At 44.0% G+C, this 20,213-nt stretch overlaps 1 protein-coding gene across 2 annotated transcripts in view; it reads right to left on the bottom strand.

Moving 5' to 3' along the window:
- LOC125464592 (carbohydrate-responsive element-binding protein) overlaps positions 1 to 6,525 on the bottom strand; it is a 156,424-nt gene extending 149,899 nt beyond the window's left edge. For both annotated transcript variants that reach the window (XM_059655497.1, XM_059655499.1), the window contains exon 1: positions 6,114 to 6,525. In XM_059655497.1, the coding sequence (XP_059511480.1) occupies positions 6,114 to 6,364 (251 nt within the window). In that variant the 5' untranslated portion in view covers positions 6,365 to 6,525. The remainder of the gene's footprint in view (positions 1 to 6,113) is intronic.
- Positions 6,526 to 20,213: the final 13,688 nt, after the last annotated feature.

Genomic DNA, 20,213 nt, shown 5'->3' with positions numbered 1-20,213 from the left:
GTGCCTTCTCAGACTACTGGAGTCCACTTGCTGTGGGTTGACCCATAGTGCCGTTAGGGAGAGGCTCCCAGGATTTTGACCCAGCGAGCAGCGTCCAGCATGGAAGTCAGGCACTGCCTGTATTATATTCCTGCATTCTCCTCATATCCTTTGACCCCTTTAGTCCTAAAAACTATATCTCGCTCCTTTATGAAAACATTCCATATTTTGGCTTTGGCAGTTTTCTGTGGCAGAAAATTCCTGGCTCACCACTCTTTAGTGAAGAAATTTCTCTTTCTCTCAGTCCTAAAGGGCCCATCTTGTATCCTTAGACTGTGTCCCCTGGTTCTGGGCTCCCTGGTCATCAGGAACATCCTTCCCGCACCAAACTTGGGGCGGCACGGTGGCTCAGTGGTTAGCACTGCAGCCTCACAGCACCAGGGACTCAGGTTCGATTCCAGCCTCCGGTAACTGTCTGTGTGGAGTTTCATGTCTGCGTGGGCTTCGTCTGGGTGCTCCAGTTTCCTCCCACAGTCCAAAGATGTGCAGGCTAGGTGGATCGGCCATGCTAAATTGCCTGTAGTGTTCAGGGGTGTGTGGGTTATAGGGGGATGGGTCTGTACGGGATGCACCAAGGGGTGGTGTGGACCTCTTGGGCCAAAGAGCCTGTTTCTACACTGTAGGGAATTTAATCTAAACTTGTCTAATTCTCCTAGAATTTTAGAAGTTTCTATGAGATCCCCTTTGATTCTTCTAAATTCAAGTGAATATAATCCTAAACAATCCAGTCTCTCCCCACTAATCAATCCTGCCATCCCAGTAACAAATCTGGTAAACCTTTGTCATTCTCCCTCCATAGCTGTAACACGCTTCCGCAGATAAGGAGACCAAAACTGCACACATTTCTCCAGGTGCGTTCTTACCTATGCCACTGCAGCAAGGCATCCCTGTTCCTGCACTCCAGTCTTTTCACTGTGAATGTCAACATATCATTTGCCTTCTTCGTTGCCTGCTGTCCCGACACGCTTACTGTGCAAGGACACCTAACCCTTTCTCACAGCCTGTCAGATAATCATCCGCCTTACTGTTTTTGCTACAGAAGTGGATAACTTCAGATGTATTCACATTATACTGTAAATACCATCCACTGGCCCAACTAGTTAACTTGTCTAAATCATTTGGGACTCTAATACAGGGAATTCTAGAGCGTAGGACCAAGATGACTACAGGCATGATCATCAACAGGGAAGTGGTCCCACACTCATTTAAACTTACAGGGCTATGGAAATTGAGAAAAGGAATGGGACTACCTGGTTTTCTTAGCATCGAGTTGGTATAGATTCAACAGGCTGAATGGCTTCCTGTGGGGCCATGGTCACTCTGCCTGTGAGCAAGCGAGTTATTCAGAGCATCCTGGTCAATACCTAGTGCATAAACTAAAACCAAAAAACCAAATTATCTGGTCATTATCTCATTATTGTCAGTGGCTTGTTGTTGTGTAAAAATTGGCTATCAATTTTCAACATTACACATGACTATAAGCATACTTAATTATATGCAAAATGTTTTTGGTCATGAAAGATACTACATAAATGCAAGTCTTCCTTTTTTGTTTATCATTCCTTCCATTTGTTTGCATGTTGAATGAAAGAATATGTATCTTTCTTCTCAAACTGAGTTTCAGTTGTTCTTTATGTTCCTTATACTTCAAACATTTGGCTTACGTCATTCTTGACGGCTTTTGCTGCATCTGCATTCAATTCAAAACTCACCAGGTCCATTCAATTGTAAATAAAGCCTCCTCCAGTTTCACATGTTTCCCTACAATCCTGGTTTGTCTGGCTCACCAGGACTTGGATCCCAGTTTCATTCACTTGAAAGCCACACAACTGATCAGGCTGTCTCCATATTATTCTTCCCCAAATTTGTCAGGGAATATACCCCCGAAACCTGATTCCGAGTATCGGTTGTATAGAAAGACCTGGATATTACTGCATTTCATTGTAACAACTGAGAAACTGATGCAAGGGCAAGGTCACAATTACAAGGCATGATCATCACAGATTTGTTGGAGGGTAACACTATCTGGCCAATTCAATTGGGTTTGTTTGAAAAGAAGAGGGCCGTGGAGTTGTGATTTACACAAACATCAGTCTGGCCTTTGGGAGGCTGATCCAAAAGCTAAGAGCTCACAGGATCCAAGCCAAGTTGGTAAACTAGTTTCAAACTTGGCTTGCAAATAAAAGGTAAAGGGTGACCAGCAATGTACTACAGGTGCAGGGATCTTGCTTTTTGTTACGTACATTAACAACTTGGATGTACAAAATATGGTGGTGTTGATGATTGTGAGGAGGATGGTCTCAGGCTTCAGCCCAATATTGATTAGCTGGTAAATTCGGCAGAGCAATGGCAGCTGGAATTTAATCCTGACAAGTGTAAGGTGATGCATTTTGAGAGTCTAATAAGGGAGGTCTACACACAATGAATGGTAGCTCCCTGGACAGTGCTGAGCAACAAAAGGACCTTGGTGTACAAGTCCACAGATCCCTTAAGGTGTCAGCACAGGTAGACAGGGTGGTAAAGAAGGCATACAGCATTCTTGCCTTCATTAGCCAGGACAGAATATAGCAGCAGGGATGTCTTGTTTCAACTTTATAAAATTGTAATTGGTTAGGCCGCAGATGGAACACTGTGTGCAGTTTTGGTCACCTCATTAGCAGAAGGATTTTGTTAGCTGCAGAGGAGATTCACCAGGATGTTGCCTGGGATGGAAAGTCTGAGTAATGAGGAGAGACTCGATCGGCTGGCTTTGTTTTCCCTGGAGCAGAGGAGGCTGAGGAGGGGGATCTGATTGAAGTACACAAAGTTATGTAAGGCACAGACAGAGTGGCTCGTGAGAATCTTTTACCCATGGCAACCCTGTCTAAAAATAGAGGGCATAAGTTTAAGGTGAGTAGCAAGTGGTTTAGAAGAATTTGTGAAAAACCTTTTTACCTAGAGGATGGTAGAAACAGAGGGTGGCAGAGACAGGTACTCTCAACATTTAAGAAGCATCCGGATGAGCACTTAAAATGCCAAAGCACAGGAGGCTATGGATGCAGGTGAGGGTAAATTAAATTAATATGGTTTGGTGTTTGCTGGTTGGCATAATATGAGCTGAAAGTTCTGTTTCTATGGCAATAAGTAAGAAAGAATCTAACCATCTTCCCATCAATTCTAGTCTCCCAGCCTACCTCAATCCCCTACAGATTGCCTATTGATGTAACAGGTCCACAGTGGATGCCATTTCCCTAGACCTGCACTCATTCCTGGAACACATGGACAATAAGGACACCTATGTCAGACTTCAACACCATTATCCCTACCAGACTGATCTCAAAACTCTGAAACCTTGGGCTCGGTTCCACCCTCTGCAACGGGGTCCTCAGCTTTTTGACCCATAGGCTGTAATCAGTGAGGATAGGTAACTGTGCCTCCCCCATGATAACACTCAGCACCGGAGGCCCCCCCCCCCCACAAGGATGTGTCTTCAGCCCCCTACTGTACACTCTGTACACCCCTTGACTATGTTACTAAAACCCAAATGAACACCATCTACAATGTTGCTGACAACACCTCCATGGTAGGACAGATATCTAACAAGTCAGAATACAGAAAGGAGACAAAGGGTTTGGTGATGTGATGCAATAAGAACAAACTTTCCCTCAATGTCAGCAAAACTAAAGAACTGATCATTGACTTCAGAAAGAAAGGAGAACACAACCCCATCTACATCAATGGACCTGAGGAGGAGAGGGTGGACAGCATCAAGTTCTTGGGAGTGATGTTAAGTGATAACCACAACCTGTCCTGGACTTCTCACATAAATACTACACAACAGGGACAACACCAGCTCTTCTTCCTCAGGCGGCTCAGGAAATTTAGAACATCCACAAGGTCCCTCACCAACTTCTGCAGATGCACTACAGAAAGCACACTGTCTGGCTGCATAATGGCCCAGTATGGCAACAGTGTACAGTAGGGGCCTGGGGCGGTACAAAATTGCAGAAGGTGATGTGCACAGCCCAGACCATCATGGAAACAAACCTTCCATCCAAGGACTCCATTTACATGGATCACTACCATGGAAAGGCCGCCAACATCAGACCAATTTCACCCCAGGAATGCTCTCCTAAATCTCTTCTGTTGGGCACATGATTCAGAAGCTTCAGCAGGTTCAAGAACAGCTTCTTCCCTGCCGTTGTTAAACTAGTGAATGGACTCCCTAACGTCAAATAATATTGATCTGGCTAATGGTGATCTTGCCTACCGCACACTCTAACATGTAAGCCTCTGTCTAAGTTTTTCTCACCCTGTGATCTGTACGTCCTTGCTGTTATGATCTCTCTGCACTACTTGTAAACAAAGCTTTTCACGTTGGTACACATGCCAATAAGTAAGTCAAATCAAATCAACATTCAATGGCATTACCATCACTGAATACCTCACTATCCATAAGCTGTTGGTTACCATTGACCACTGAACTGGATGTCCATATAGATAGTGACTGCAGCAAGTAACTTACCTCTTGACTTCCTAAAGCCTGTCCACCATCTACAAGGCACAAGTCAGGAGTGTGATAGAACACTCCCCAACTTGCCTGGATGTGTGCAGTTCCAACTCAAGAAGCTGGACACCATCCAGGACAAAGCTTGATTGGCACTACATCCGCAAACATCCACTCCCTTCACCACCAACAATAACAACAGTGTATACCATCTACAAGATGCGCTGGAGAAATTCAGCAAAACTCCTCAGACAGCACCTTTCAAATGTACAACTGCTTCCATCTGGAAGGACAAGGGAAGCAGATACATGGGAACACCAGCACCTCCAAGCCACTCACCATCCTGCGACATCTTCACTGTCGCTTTGTCAGAATCCTGTAATGCACTCCCTTCTTGACAGCATTGCAAGAGTCCTGACCTGAAACATCAGCTCTTCTGATGCTGCCTGGCCTGCTGTGTTCATCCAACTCCACGCTGTTATCTCTGACTCCAGCATCGACAGTTCTTGCTATCTCTCAGTATAATTGATACTTCTTTAAAGCTTATAAGCTCGTACTTAATGGCATTAAGTTTGATTTGCAACTTTCCTTTATTATTATCATCCCTTTGCAGCTTGCTTTTGTCCTCTAAAGAATTAAGTATATGTACAATTTAAGATCAGACGCAAATGCAGATCCACCCCTTTATCTCAACATCGTACTGAATGAACTGAAGTGGCTGTACGACTATATGCTGCGAAACACCACACCTCACTTTCAACTTTCAATTCTAAGCACCATCTCTCACTCGGACTCGGATTTCCTCGTTTCTAACCTACTCCCTCTAATTTCATGCTCAGTGGTCATACTCAGCCGGCAACTTTGGAAGATGCAATGTGTCTGACTGAAAGGTGGTCATTCTCTCTGTTATCAAACAAAGATTGTATTTGACAGCAGCTATCCCAGACCTCTACATGCAATTTGTCTGCACGGCCCCTTTTGATCTCACCACGTGTACTGTGACAAACAGACCCGAACTTCCCAACTTTATTTTGTGCGCAGTGTTTGCTGAAGAGCATCTCTGTACTCTGTCTATGAGTCAGATCTGCTGCTTCCAACAAGTTTTCCTTCAGAGCAGCCGCTTTGAAGAAGGGTCACTGGACCTAAAACCTGAAGTCTGCTTTCTCTAGACAGATGCTGCCCGACCTGCTGGGTTTCTCCAGCACTTTCCTTTTTGTTTAATATTTCCAGTATCTTTGTGTATTTTTTTAATTGAGCTTTCATTTGGAGTAGGATCTTAACAGTCACAGTTCATCAGCGTGCCTCTCTGATTAAAATACAATCCAACACTCCCACAAATCCACAAAGTCAAACGCATTTCATCTCTAAGACTAAGAATTGCAGTGCAACAAAAATTAAGCGCTCGCGGCTAAACCAGATTTTAGTAAGGAGGAGATGAAAGACAGCAACCAGGTGCATAGTTTCTAAACCCGAGCAAGGAGCACCGCTACGGGTGATCCGCTAGTGGGGTCCTGGAGCACTTGGAGGGGGTCCTGGAGCACTTGGAGGGGGCCCGGCTTCCCACTCCCAGCCCGTGCTAGCTCGGTACCTGTACGCCAGGCTCATGCACTCCAGCAGGCGGCTCAAGCTGGGCTCGCTGCTCCGAGAGTTCGGGCACTCCGCCCGAAGACTCTGCTGCTCCAAGTCGCTGTATATGCTGTCGCCGTGCGGCCTCGACACCATGAAGTGCCCGCTGTGTATCACCTGTGGGCGGCTGCCGGGTAGCGAGTCCCCGGCCCTGGCTACACCGGCCACCGGAGCCCGGGTCTCACACTGTCCTCCACAACGGTCCGCACTCATCGCACTGCAACGTGTTCTGACCGACTCTCGATATTAACCTAATGAGTCCACCGCCTGTCTCTACTGGACAGTATTCCCATAATGAGATAATTGCCCACTCCCAATGTACAAATGCAAAAGCATAGAAAACAGAAGCCCTTCAAATCGGCCACACCATTCAATGTGATCAATGTCTAATACTAGGCATTCAAGGTGAGAGGGAGAAAGTTCAAAGGAGATGTGGGGTCAAAGTTTTCTACACAGAGTTTGGTATGGGTTTAGAGGTGAAGGCAGATACAATAGGGACTTTAAGGGACTTTTTTTAAGAAAAGCGTATGAATATGTAAGGAATGGAGGGGTATGGACCAAGGACAGGCAGAAGGGATTAGTTTAATTTGGCATCATGTTCAGCACGTCACCATGAGCCAAAGGGGCAAATTCCTGTGCTGTACAATTCTATGTTCTATCATTCTACTCAGGACCCTGTTCCTGGTTTCTTCCCATATCCTTCTATATATCTTCCCATATCTAACTCCTTCTTGAAAACATGGTTTAGCCTCTACTACTTTCTGTTGGAGTGAATTCCACTGTTTCACCACACCTGGGTGAAGAAGCTTCTCTTCACCTCAGTCCTCAGTGGCCGACCCCATCTCCTCAGACTGTGACCCCAGGTTCTGAACTCTCCAGTTAATGGGACCATCTGTCTTGCAATTTATCTGTCTAACCTCGTTAGAATTTTATAGGTTGCAAGAGATTTGCCATCTTTCTTCAAAACACTGATCCTGTCTCTCTTCCCATGCCAGTCTTGCCATCCCAAAGATCATGTGGTAAGCCTTTATTGTACTCCTTCCATAGACAGAACACCCTTTCTCAGATAAGGACGCTAAAACGGAGGCTAAACCACTACTCAAGGTGTGGTCTCTCCACTTTCAGCAAGACATCCCTGCTCCTGCATTCAAATAGAAGGGTTAACATACCATTTGCTTTTTTTAAATCACCTGCTGCATACATACTTAGTTTCAGCAACTGGTGTACAAGGACTCCCATGTCTCATTATAACTCCCTCTTTTCCAATCTGTTGTCATTCAGATAGTAATCTGTCTCCCTGTTTTTGGTCCCAAAGTGGATAAGCTGATATTTAGCCACATGATACTTTGCCATACATTTACCTATTCACTCAGCTTATCCAAATCACACTGAACCAGCTCTGCATTCTCCTCGCAGCTCACCCTTCCATCTAGCTTTGTATTATCTGTAAATGTGGAGATATTACTTTTAGTTTCCACAAGTAAGTCATTTGTGTTTATTGTTTATGGATGGGGTCTAAGCACAGGCCCCTGTGATACTGCATTGGCCACTGGCTGCCACTCAGAAAATGATTTAAATATTCTTGCTGTTTGTTTCCTGCCTGCTAACCGTGGCAGGTCTGTAACCATGTCCACATATTATGGCCAATCTCACGCACTTTAATTTTCACTGCTAATCTCTTACATGGTACTTTATCAAAAGCCTCCTGAATGCCCAGGTAAACCACATCCGCTGGCTCCCCCAATCAACCTTACTAGTCACATCCTTGAAAAACACCAAAAGTTGTGTGAAAGCATGTTTTCCCTTTAGCAAATCCATGCTGACTCTGTCTGAAACAAAAACAGAAATTGCTGGAAAAGCTCAGTTGGTCCGGCAGTATCTATGGAGAGAAAACAGAGGTTATGTTTAAGGTCCAGTGATCCTTTTTCTGAACTGGAGCTGTCCAACCCTGTCACTATTTTCTAAGCGCTCTGCTGTTAAAAATTTCTCATGGACTGCAACACTTAGTTAATATTAAATTAACATGAGATAAGTGGTGGGCAAATTATTGGAAAAGGCTCTGAGAGATAGGGTTTATGATCACTTGGAAAGGCACAGTTTGATTTGTGATAGCCAGCATGGATTTGTGAGGGGTAGATCATGCCTCACAAACATTATTGAATTCTTTGAAGAGGTGACCAAACACGTGGATGAAGGTAAAGCAGTGGATGTGCTAGTCATGAATTTAACTAAGACGCTTGATAACGTTCCCCATGGTAGGCTCATGCAGAAGGTAAGGAGACGTCGGACAGGGGTAAATGTGGCAGATTGGATTCAGAATTGGCTGACCCTTTGAAGGCAAAGGGTGGCAGTGGATGGAAAATATTCAACATGGTGCTCAGTTACGAGTGGTGTACCACAAGGATCTGTTCTGGGTCCTCTTCTGTTTGTGATTTTTGTAAATGATATGGATGAAGGAGTGGAAGGGTGGTTTAGCAAGTTTGTGGATGATACGACGGTGGGTCGCAATGTGGACAATGCGGAGGGCTGTTCTAGGTTACATTAATAGGTTGCAGAGCTGGGCTTAGAAGAGGCAGGTGGAGTTTAACCCTGAAAAGTGTGAGGTGATTCATTTTGGAAGGACAAACTTAAAAGTAGAATATAGGGTTATCGGAAAGATTCTTCGCAGTGTGGAGGAGCAGATGGATCTTGGGGTTTATGTCCACAGTTCCCTGAAAGCTGCCACCCAGGTGGACAGAGTTATTAAGAAGGCATATGATGTGTTAGCGTTCATTAATAGAGGGATTGAGTTCAAGAGCCGTGAAGTTATGCTGCAGCTATACAAAAGCCTGGTTCGGCCACATCTGGCGAATTGTACCCAGTTCTGGTCACCTCATTACAGGAAAGACGTGGAGGCATTGGAAAAGGTGCAGAGGAGATTTACCAACATGTTGCCTGGAATGGAGGGAAGGTCTTACGAGGAAAGGTTGCAAGAGCTAGGACTTTTCTCTTTGGAACAATGAAGGATGAAAGGTGATAGAGGTGTACAAAATGATCAGAGGTATAGGTAGGGTGGACAACCAGAGACATTTTCCTAGGATGGAGGTAGCTATTTGAGGGGGCATAGTTTTAAAATGAGTGGAGGTGAATTTAGTGGCGATGTCAGAGGTAGGTTCTTTACTCAGAGAATGGTTGGGGTGTGGAATGCATTTCCAGAGAGGGTATTGGAGTCGGCCTCATTAGAGGCATTTAAGCGACTATTAGATAGGCATATGGATGATAGCATAAGGTAGGGGTGGAGGTTAAATAGACTTTAGGATTAGGGTAAAGGTTCGGCACAACATTGTGGGCCGAAGGGCCTGTACTGTGCTGTACCGTTCTATGTTCTAAATGCTCATTCCTATTGGACCATATTAATGTTAATATGCCAGACCCCATTCCTTTTGGCCACTATGACAAACATCACCAAAGGATGAGAAATTTGCTGGAAGGTGGTCTTCACATCCTAAATCTTACAGGTCTTCCAAGGGGCTCTCCTTGACTGAGTCTTACGGACATCCCAATGCCTGGGACTACGTGCTGAAGGATACACTAAAGGTGGGGCAGCAACGCAGAGGATTTTCCTGTCCTGATATAGATTTGTGATAGATTATAGCCATAGATTATAAGAGGAGGAAGTTCATTTTGGAGCCAAACACATTACTTTGGTTGGGCCACAGCTGGAGCACTGTGTGCAGTTCTGGTCACCGTCCAAAAGGAGGGATGCGAGTCCACTGGAGAGGGTGCAGAGGAGATTCACCAAGATGTTGCCTGGAAGGGAGCACTTCAGCGATGAAGACAGGCTGGATAAGTTCGGGTTGGTTTTCTTTGCATCAGGGAAGTTGTGGGGGCTGGTATTGATAGAATTGTATAAGATTATGAGGGGCATGGCCAGGTTGGATAGAAAACAACTGTTCCCCTTAGTTGAAGGGTCAAAAACAAGGATGCATCATTTTAAAGCGAAAGACTGGAGGTATAAAAGGGATTTGAGGAAAAGTTTGCAGATGACACCAAAATTAGTCGTCTAGTGGACACTGAAGAAGGTTACCTCAGAGTACACAGGGCCTGGTTCAGATGGGCCAAGGAAGTGGCAGATGGAGCTTAATTTAGACAGATGTGAAATGCTGCATTTTGGGAAGGCAAATTAGCGCAGGACACGTAATGATAAGGTCCTGGGGAGTGTTGCCGAGAAAAGGGACCTGAGAGTGCAGATTCATAGCTCCTTGAAAGTGGAGTCACAGGTAGATAGAGTAGTGAAGAAGGCATCTGGTGTGCTTGCATTTATTTGTGAGTTGATTAAGTATGGTAGTTTGGAGGTGATGTTGCGGCATTAGTTAGGCTACCTTTGGAATACTGTGCGCAATTCTTGTCTCTCTGCTATAGTAAGGATGTCAAAGGGGTTGGAGGTTTGAGCGCTAGGGAGAAATTGAATAGGCTGGGGCTATTTTCCCTGGAGTGTCGGAAGCTGAGGGGTGCTGTTATAGAGGTTTATAAAATCATGAGGGGCATGGAGAGGGTGAATATTAAAGGTATTTTCTCCAGGATAGGCGAATCCAAAACTAGAGGGTATAGGTTTAAGGTGAGAAGGAAAAGATTGAAATGGGACATAAGGAGCAATGGTTTCACGCAGAGGGTGGTGTGTGTTTGGAATGAGCTGCCAGAGAAGGTGTTGGAGGTGGATACAATTACAACAGTTAAAAGGGTACATGAATAGGTGGTGTTTAGAGGGATATAGGCCAAATGCTGGCAAATGGGACTAGATTAATTTAGGATATCTGGTCAGCATGGATGAGTTGGAATGAAGGGTCTTTGTCTGTGTCTATCTACCTACACAGATGTTGTGCCTTTCATCTCCATATCATTTCTTGCCATCAATTTAATTTCATTTCTTACTAACGTAGCAACCCTGCCCCTTGTCCATCTGCCTGTACTTTCAATAGGATACGCATCCTTGGATATTTAGTTCCTTGCCGTGTTCCCCTTGCAGCCATGTCTCTGCAATACCCACAGCATCACACCTGCCAATTTCAATTTGGGCTACAAACACGTTTACCTTGTTTCATATACTGCATGCATTTAAGTACAACATCTTCAGTCCTGCATTGACAGACTCCATTCCCACAGCTGTCCCCTTAGCTACGGTGCCTGAAATGAGATTCCTTACTTTTCTATAAGCTTTACTGACCACTCCCAACCCTTAACCCTATCCATAATTTTCCATGAAACTGAATCCCATCCCTAACCCCCACCCCACTACTTAGTTTAAAGCCCTACCACAGCCCAACTTATGCAATTCACAGTTCAGAGACAGAATGTGTGGTAAATTATAACAAGGTCATCCAGGTGAACCTCATAGAATATGAGTTTCCCGGTTGGGGCTGTTAATCTGGTTTAATCTGGGGAACCCTGGCTGACAGATATAAACAGGAGTGTCAGAGGTTCTGCTCACTCTGAGGAAGCTGGACCAGTGTAAAGTACCGTGCACATGTAAATAAAGGGTGACTTGGTGATGGGATACCGATCTCTGTAGAGTTATTCCAGTGGCAACATCCATTGCTCGCAGCTAGAGTGCGGCGCCAGTAACCCGAATGCAGTGGGGCGGTTGAAGAAGGCGGATCTTCACCGGGACGATCCCGAGCTGGAGCCAGATCCAGGATGTGACCCAGGGCTCCACCCCGTGGATGTAAAGACTGAAAGCTATTACAGTCACAGCTACAGTGATTCACAGTCATGGAAGGGCCATATCGGTGACCACAGCACCTGGAACATTGTCAAAGCCACACAATATGGAATCTTTGCCGTCAGGAATTTGTGGAAGCTGTTTATGACATACAGCAGCCTGACAAAGAAAATGTTACACTTCTGCACTGGACTGGGCTGCTATCAATGACAGAATTGATCTGAGCAGGTAGTTGTTTGAGAGTCTTTACCACACATTGAACTGTTGTGAACATTGTGAAATAATATAATAGCTTCTAATAACTTGTTTAAATGCAATTGGTTCTAAGACTCGTGCTTGGGTCTGATTTGTGTAGTAATAATTGCATTATTTTGTACTTATATTTCTTAAAAGTGTGGAATGCTTACACAAAGTGAATCTTATTCACCAACTTTGATAAAATTATTATGATTAAAAAAGTTTTTTAAAAAGAAGCAGGTGGCACGGTGGCTCAGTGATTAGGACTGCTGCCTCACAGTGGGTTTGATTCCAGCCTCAGGCACCGTCTGTGTGGAGTTTGCACGTTCTCCCTGTGTCTGCGTGAGTTCCCTCTGGGTGCTCTGGTTCCCTCCCACAGTCCGAAGATGTGCAGGCTGGGTGGTTTGGTCATACTAAATTGCCCCATTGCGTTAAGGGATGTATAGATTAGATGGATGGGTCTGGGTGAGATGTCCTGAGGGTTGGTGTGGACTTGTTGGGATTCTATGATTCTGTGGAACTATGTAACCATGCAAAAGCACCTATTAGGTGAAGCCCAAATGGACTTCAAACAGGCACTATGACTGGCATTGTTATTAGAAAATACAGCAGGTGGAGCATATGAGTTACAGGGTATATTGATGGAAGTGGATACTGTTGCAAACTGACCTTAGGGGACACCACTTGAGTGAAGGCATAGCCTCACTCAGGACATATCCCAAACAGAGGGACTCTAGGTCAGCCTACACCAAAACCTCAAAACAAAACCAAGCCTAGGCTAAGCATTTAACATTTTCTTCTGGATCCGGGCAGCAAGACACTGTATTTGCTGCTGGTATGCAGATACAAGGCAGCAAGAGTCCCACTAGGCCTGAATTGAATAAGAGAGCTCAATGCCAGTATCCAGGAGAGACAACACCCTGGAAAGCCCACCTATATCTGGCTTGAAACAGTTACATTACTTAGCAACATCCAAATAAGAACCAATCAAAATAAATATCTGGTTAAATGGTCAGCTAGTTTTAATGGAGGTTGATATGGCGCAGCTGTATCAGTGATTGTAGAACCAGTCATTAACAAAATTTGCTCTTGACTCCAACCCTAATGTTTGCACGAGATCTCAGCTAGGCTGAGAACCAGGATACTGGCCTCTGTGGAATTGTTCCAGTGTGTTCCTGTTAGAGTGAAGGACCAGCCTGGTAGGAATAAGACACGCTGGAATACTGGAGATGTTGAGGCTCTGATCAAGACAAAAAAGAATATGCATGTCAGGTGTAGACAACTGGGATGAAGTAAATCCCTTGAGGAGTATAAGGGGGCTAGGATCATATCTAAGAAGGAAATCAGTAGGGCTAAAAGGGGATTTGAGATAGCTTTGGCAGATAAGATTTAAGGGAACCCAAGGATTCCATAGTGTCATTTATGGCACAGGATCAACTAGGCACAGAATAGGGCCACTTAAAGATCAACAAAGCCAACTATGGGTGGAACCACAGGAGATAGATGAGATACTAAATGAATATTTCTTAACTATGGAGAAAGACATTGAAGATAGAAAGCTTGGGGAAATATATATGCAGGGAACTATAGACTGGTGAATCTCACATCGGTGATTGGGAAGATATTGGAGAAAACTCTTAAGGATAGAATTTATGCTTTTCAAAACGTGCATGGCCTAATTAGGGACAGTCAGCATGGCTTTGAGCAGGGCTGGTCTTGCTAACTTAATTGACTTTTTCAAGGAGGTGACAAAGGTAATCGATGAGCATAGAATAGTAAATGCTGTTTATGTGGATTTTAGTAAGGCTTTCAGCAAGGTCCGTTATGGTAGGCTCATTTTGAAGATAAGATGCACAGGATCCACAGTGACTTGGCGGCGTGGAATCAGGTTGGCTTTCCCATAGAAGATAGAGGATAATGGTGGAAGGGTGTTTTCTGGTTGGAGGTCTGTGACTAGTGGTGTTCCACAGGGACCGTATTGGGACCTCCGCTGTTTGTGATTTATACAAATGACTTGGATGAAAATGCTGGTGTGTGGGTGAGTTTGCAGATGATACAAAGATCAATGCATAGTGTAGAAGGTTGTCAAAGGATACAGCAGGATATAGATCAGTTGCAGATATGGGCAGAGAAATAGCAGGTGGAGTTTAATCCACGTAAGTGTGAGGTGCTCCACTTTGAGAGATCAAATGTGAAGGAAAAAGTATGTAGTTAATGGCAAAACCCTGAATGGCATTGATGTACAGAAGTATCTTGGGGTTCAAATCCATAGCTCCCTGAAAGTGGTGATGCAAGTAGGTACGGTACTAAAGAAGGTGTTGGCATGCTTGCCTTTATTGGTCAGCGAATTGAGTACAAGGTGTTGCAGCTTTATAAGGTTTTGGTTAGGCCGCACTTGGAGTATTACGTTCAATTCCGGTTGCCACATTACAGGAAGAATATGGAGGCTTTGGAAAGGATGCTGAAGAGGTTACCAGGATGCTATTTGGATTACAGAGTATGAGCGACAATGAGAGGTTAGAAAAACTTGGGCTGTTTTCTCAGAAACAGCAACAACTGAGGGGAGACTTGAAAGAAGTCTATAAATTCTGAGATGCATCGGTAAGATTGATGGTCAGAATCTTGTTCCCAGAGTTGAAATGTCTAATACGAGGAGACATGATTTAAGGTGAGAGTTCACAAATCAAATGAGATATAAGGGGTAAGTTCTTTTACACAAAGAGTGATAGGAGTCTAGAATATGCTGCTGGGGGTGGTGGTGGAGGCAAATACAATAGGAGCATTTAAGGTATTTTTAGACAAGCACATGAATATGCATCCGGACCAAGAGCAGGCAGAATGGATTAGTTTAACGTGGCTTCATGTTTAGCACATCATTGTGGGCGGAAGGTTCTGTTCCTGTGCTGTACAGTTCTCTGTTCTATATAGTGATATCTTGAAAATAGTCAACATTGCAGAAGAGGCAGTACTAGTGGTCTTAAAATGCATACAGGTAGATAAATCACCAGGGCCTGATCAAATTTGTCATTGGGGGAAACCAGGGAAGAAATTGTGGGTCCCTCAGCAGAGATATTTGTATCATTGATAGCCATGGGTGAGATGCCAGAAAACGGTTGGCTAATGTGGTGCCACTAAGTTAAGAAAAGTGGCAAACCAAGTTTAATTCTGATAAATGTGAGATTTTGCATTTTGATAAGACAAACAAGAGCAGGATGTACACAGTTAATGGTAGGACCTTGGGGAGTATTGCCAAACAGTCACCTCAGGTTTCAAGTTCCTTGAAAATGGTGTCACTTGTATACGGAATGGCAAAGACATTCATCGGTCAGAGTTCTAAGTGCAGGAGTTGCGATGTCATGTTAACGGCTATACAAAACATTAGTGAGACTGCTTTCGAAGTACTGGATACAGTTCTGGTTACCCTTCCATAGGAAGGTATTATTAAATTGGAAAGGGTTCAAAAAGTACAAACAAGGATATTCCCAGTACTGGAAGGTATGAGTTATAAGGACAGTTATAAGGCTGGAACTTTTTTCCCTGGAGAGCAGGAGGTTGAGGGGTAACCTTATGGAGGTTTATAAACTTATGAGGGATATGGATAAAGTGAATTGCAGAAGTTTTATTCCTAAGATAGGGGGTTCAAAACTAGAGGTGCATAGATTTAATGTCAGAGAAGAAAGATTTGAAAGAGACATGAGGGACAAACGTTTCACATAGAGGGTGATGTGCATATGGAATAAACTGCTAGAGAACTTGGTAGATTCAGGTACACGTACAACATTTAAAAGACTTTTGGATAGGTACATGAATAAGAAAGGTTTAGATGGATTTGGGCAAAATGCAGGTAAGTTTGGGAAACCTGGTTGGCATGAACAGTTTGGACTGAGGAGTCTGTTCCGTGCTGTATGTCTGTGACTCTGGTCCCAGAAATGATTCAGGTGGAACGTGCCCCATTGGAATAGTTCCCTCTTTTCCCAGTACTAACGCCAATATCTCATGAATTTGAACCTGTTTCTCCCATATCTTTGAGCCATATGTCTACCTCTTCAATCTTACTGTCCCTGTGCCAATTTGGGGGCGAGGGGAAAACCAAAGTAATAATGAGAAAACACAAAGGCTGGTTATAGTAGTTAAGGGCAGCAAGTCTAACTGTCAAGGCAGACAAGAGCTTGGCAGAGATCAAGGTAAGACTGATGCATCAAATGACATTTAATTCAATGCAAGAGGCCTGAAAGGTAATTCAGGTTGGGAACATAGGACAAGGATATCATAGCTATTTCAGAATCATTGCTCAGGGATGGGCAGGACTGACAGCTTAATGTTCCAGGGTATAGACGCTATTGGCAAGAAAGAAAGGAAGGAAAGACAGGAGGGGGAGTGGTCTTTTCAGATAGGGATAACATTACATCTATTCTTAGGGAGGATATTCCTGGGACATCGTCCAATGAAGGTAAATGGGTGGAACTGAGAAATAAGAAAGGGATGATCACCTTGTTGGTATCATATTATAAGCCCTCCAATAGTTAGCTGGAAATTGAGAATCTACTGTTTAAGGAATTCTCAGATATCTATAGTAATAGGGTTGTAACAGTAGGGGATTTTAACCTTCCAAACATAGACTAGACTATCATAGAGTTAAGGGGAGTTGAGTTGGTAAAAGAAAATTTTCTTAATCGATATGTGGACGTACCTACTCGAGAAGTAGCAATACTTGAACATCTGTTGGGAATTAAGGCAGGACAAGTAGCTGGCCTGTCTGTGGGGGTGCACTTTGGGGCAAATGATTGTAATTCTATTTGTTTTAAAATGATTGTGGAAAAGGATAGAACTGATCAAAAAGTTAAAGTTCTAAATTGGAGTAAGGCCTATTTTGATGGTTTTAGACAGGGACTTTCAAAAGTTGATTCAGAGAGGCTACTTGCAGGTAAAGGAACAGTTAGGAAGTGGGAGGCCTTTAAGAATGATAATGGGAGTTCAGACTGGTAGGTGTAGGGAATGCTGGATAGCTGGAGAAATTGAGGTTCTGGTCAAGAAAAAGCAGGCATATGTGAGGTATAGATAGCTGGGGCAAAAAGAGGACATGAGGTAGCTCTGGCAAATAGAGTTAAGGAGAATCGGAAGTGATTCAATAAGTACATTACGGGCTAATGAGTAACTAGGGAGAGAATAAGGCCCCTTAAAGATCAACATGGCTGTCTATGTGTGAAACCGTAAGAGATGTGTGAGATACTCAGAATATTTTGCATCAGTATTTTCTGTGAAGAAGGGCATGGAAGCGAGGGAACTTGGAGAAATACAAAGTGATGTCTCAAAGGTTTCATATGACAGAAGAGGTGCTGGAGGTCTTAAATGCATAAAGGTAGATAAATCCCTGGCACCTGATCAGGTGTTTTCCAGAACGTTGTGGGAAGCAAGGAAAGTGATTCTGAGCCCCTTGCTTAGAAATTTGTATCATTGATAGCCATGGTTAAGATGCCAAAAAATGAGGTCAGCTAATGTGGCAGGTCAGCTGTTGGAGGGGGTTCTGAGGGACAGGATTTAATTGCATTTGGAAAGGCAAAGGCTGTTAAGGGATAGTAAACATAACTTTGTGCATGGGAAATCATGTCCCCTAAATTGATTGATTTTTTTTTGAAGAGGTGACTCAGAAGATCGACGAATACGGAGCAGTATGCATTGCCTATACAGACTTCAGCAAAGCATTTGACAATGTTCTGCAAGGTAGACTGGTTAATCAAGTTAGATCACATGGGATCTAGCCAATTGGACACAAAATTGATTTCAAAGCAGGAGACGCAGAGTTGTTTTTTTGGACTGGAGGCCTATAACCAGCAGTGTGCCACAAGTATCAGTGCTGGGTCCACTGCTTTTCATCGGTAATGGGGAGGTAACAGCCCAGTCATACTATCGCTGGACTGTTAACCCAGAGAATAAGGTAATGTTGTAGGGGACACAGGTTCAAACCCTTCCACAGCAGATGGTGGCTCTTTAATTCAATTAAATTTAAAAAAAAACTGGAATTAAGAATCTGATGACCATAAATCTGTTGCTGATTGCTGGAAAAACCCACCTGTTTCACTAATGTCCTTTAGCGAATGATACTGCCATTCTTGCCTGGTCTGGCCTCCAGACTCACAGCAATGTGGTTGACTCTGAATTATCCTCTGGGATGGGTACTGACTGATGGCCTAGCCAGAGGCATTCCATTTTAAAATTTTAAAAAAATTGATTTGTACGTGCATCTCGGAGGCATGGTGAGTAAAGCTTGCAGGTGACACCAAAATAAGTGGTGTAGTGGACAGTGAAGATTATCTCAAACTACAACAGGACCTTGATCAGATAGGCCACTGGGCTGAGCATTGGCAGATGGAGTTTAATTTAGATAAATGTGATGTGTTGCATTTTGGAAAGGCAAACCAGGGCAGGGCTTATAAAACTCATGGTAGGGCCCTGGGGAGTGTTAAACTTGAGAGGGTGCAGAAAACATTTACAAGGATGTTGCTGAGACTGGAGTTTTTTTTTCCCCCGGGAGTGCTGGAAGCTGAGGAGTGGCCTTGCAGAAGTTTATACAATCATGAGGGGGATGGACAGGGTGAATAGCCAAGGTCTTTTCCCCAAAGTGGGAGAGATCTAAAAAGGAACTGAGGGATAACTTTTTGAATGAATGACTAAGCTTTTCATTGTCACTTGCATTTTGGAGAACAATACAGTAAAATGCAGCAAGGAAGTGATAGAAACGGATATAATACAACATTTAAAAGGCGTCTGGATGGATATATGAATCAAAAGAGTTTAAGAGGATATGGGCCAAATGCTGGCAAATGGGTCTAGGTCAGATTAGGATGTCTAGTTGGTGGGGATGAGTTGGACCAAAGGGTCTGTTTCTGTGCTGTATGACTCTATCATATTGCAAATATGGCCTAAAGTTCTATATAGGTGCGATATGACTTGTCAATTTTTATACTCCATGCCCTTATTGATGAAGGCTGAGCCACTTTATCCACTTCCATTGCCAATTTCAGGCAACTGCGGACCTGTACACCCAGATCCCTCTATACATTGATGCTTCTAAGGGTTCTGCCATTTACTGTTGCTTTCCTCCTGCATTAGACCTTCCAAAATGCATCACCTAAAATTTGCCCAGATTAAACTCCATCCACCATTTCACCACCCAAGTTTCCAGCCTATGTCCTGCTGTGTCCTTTTCACAATCCTCCTCACTGTCTCAGTTCCCCAGATCCTTTTGTCATCTGCAAAATTAGATTAGATTAGATTCCCTACAGTGTGGAAACAGGCCCTTCGGCCCAGCAAGTCCACACCGCCCCTTGAAGCATCCCACCCAGACCCATCCCCCTATAACCCACACACCCTTGAACACTACGGGCAATTTAGCATGGCTGATCCACCTAGTCTGCACATCTTTGGACTGTGGGAGGAAATTGGAGCACCCGGAGGAAACCCACGCAGACACGGGGAGAATGTGCAAACTCCACAGACAGTTGCCCGAGGCTGGAATCAAACCCGGGTCCCTGGTGCTGTGAGGCTGCAGTGCCAACCACTGAGCCACCGTGCCATCCTATATTCTCCTCCCAATCATTTATTTCTGTTAAAAACAACAGGGGTCCCAGCAATGATCCCTATGGATTACCACTGGTCACAGATTACCAGTCAGGAAAACATCTTTCCACTGGTACACTATCTTCTGTGACTAAGCCAGTTCTGTATCCATCTTACCAGCTCACCGCAGATCCTATGTGACTTCACCCTCTATAACAGCCTACCATGAGGAATCTTGTCAAAGGTCTTGCTAAAGTCCATATAGATAACATCTACTGCCCTGCCCTCATTGATCGTCTTTGTCACTTATTCAAAAAATTTGCCTCTGTTAGCCAAGGCATGCAATATAAAGCAGGGAGTTTGTGCTGGAACCGTACAAACCAGTGTTTACGCCACAATAGGAGTACTGTGTGCAGTTCTGGTCATCACATTATAAGAAGAACATCATTGCTCATGAAAGAGATGGATATGGAACATGGAAACATACATCATTGAATTAGGAGTATGCCAGTTGATCCTATCAATCCTTTCAATAAGATTTCAGGTGCTGTCTCAACTTCACCTTCCTAC

The sequence above is a fragment of the Stegostoma tigrinum genome, chromosome 27 (assembly GCF_030684315.1).
Source record: "Stegostoma tigrinum isolate sSteTig4 chromosome 27, sSteTig4.hap1, whole genome shotgun sequence".
Lineage (NCBI taxonomy): Eukaryota > Metazoa > Chordata > Chondrichthyes > Orectolobiformes > Stegostomatidae > Stegostoma > Stegostoma tigrinum.
Note: the sequence above shows the minus strand (reverse complement) of the source record. Positions and strands in the feature narration are given on the sequence as shown.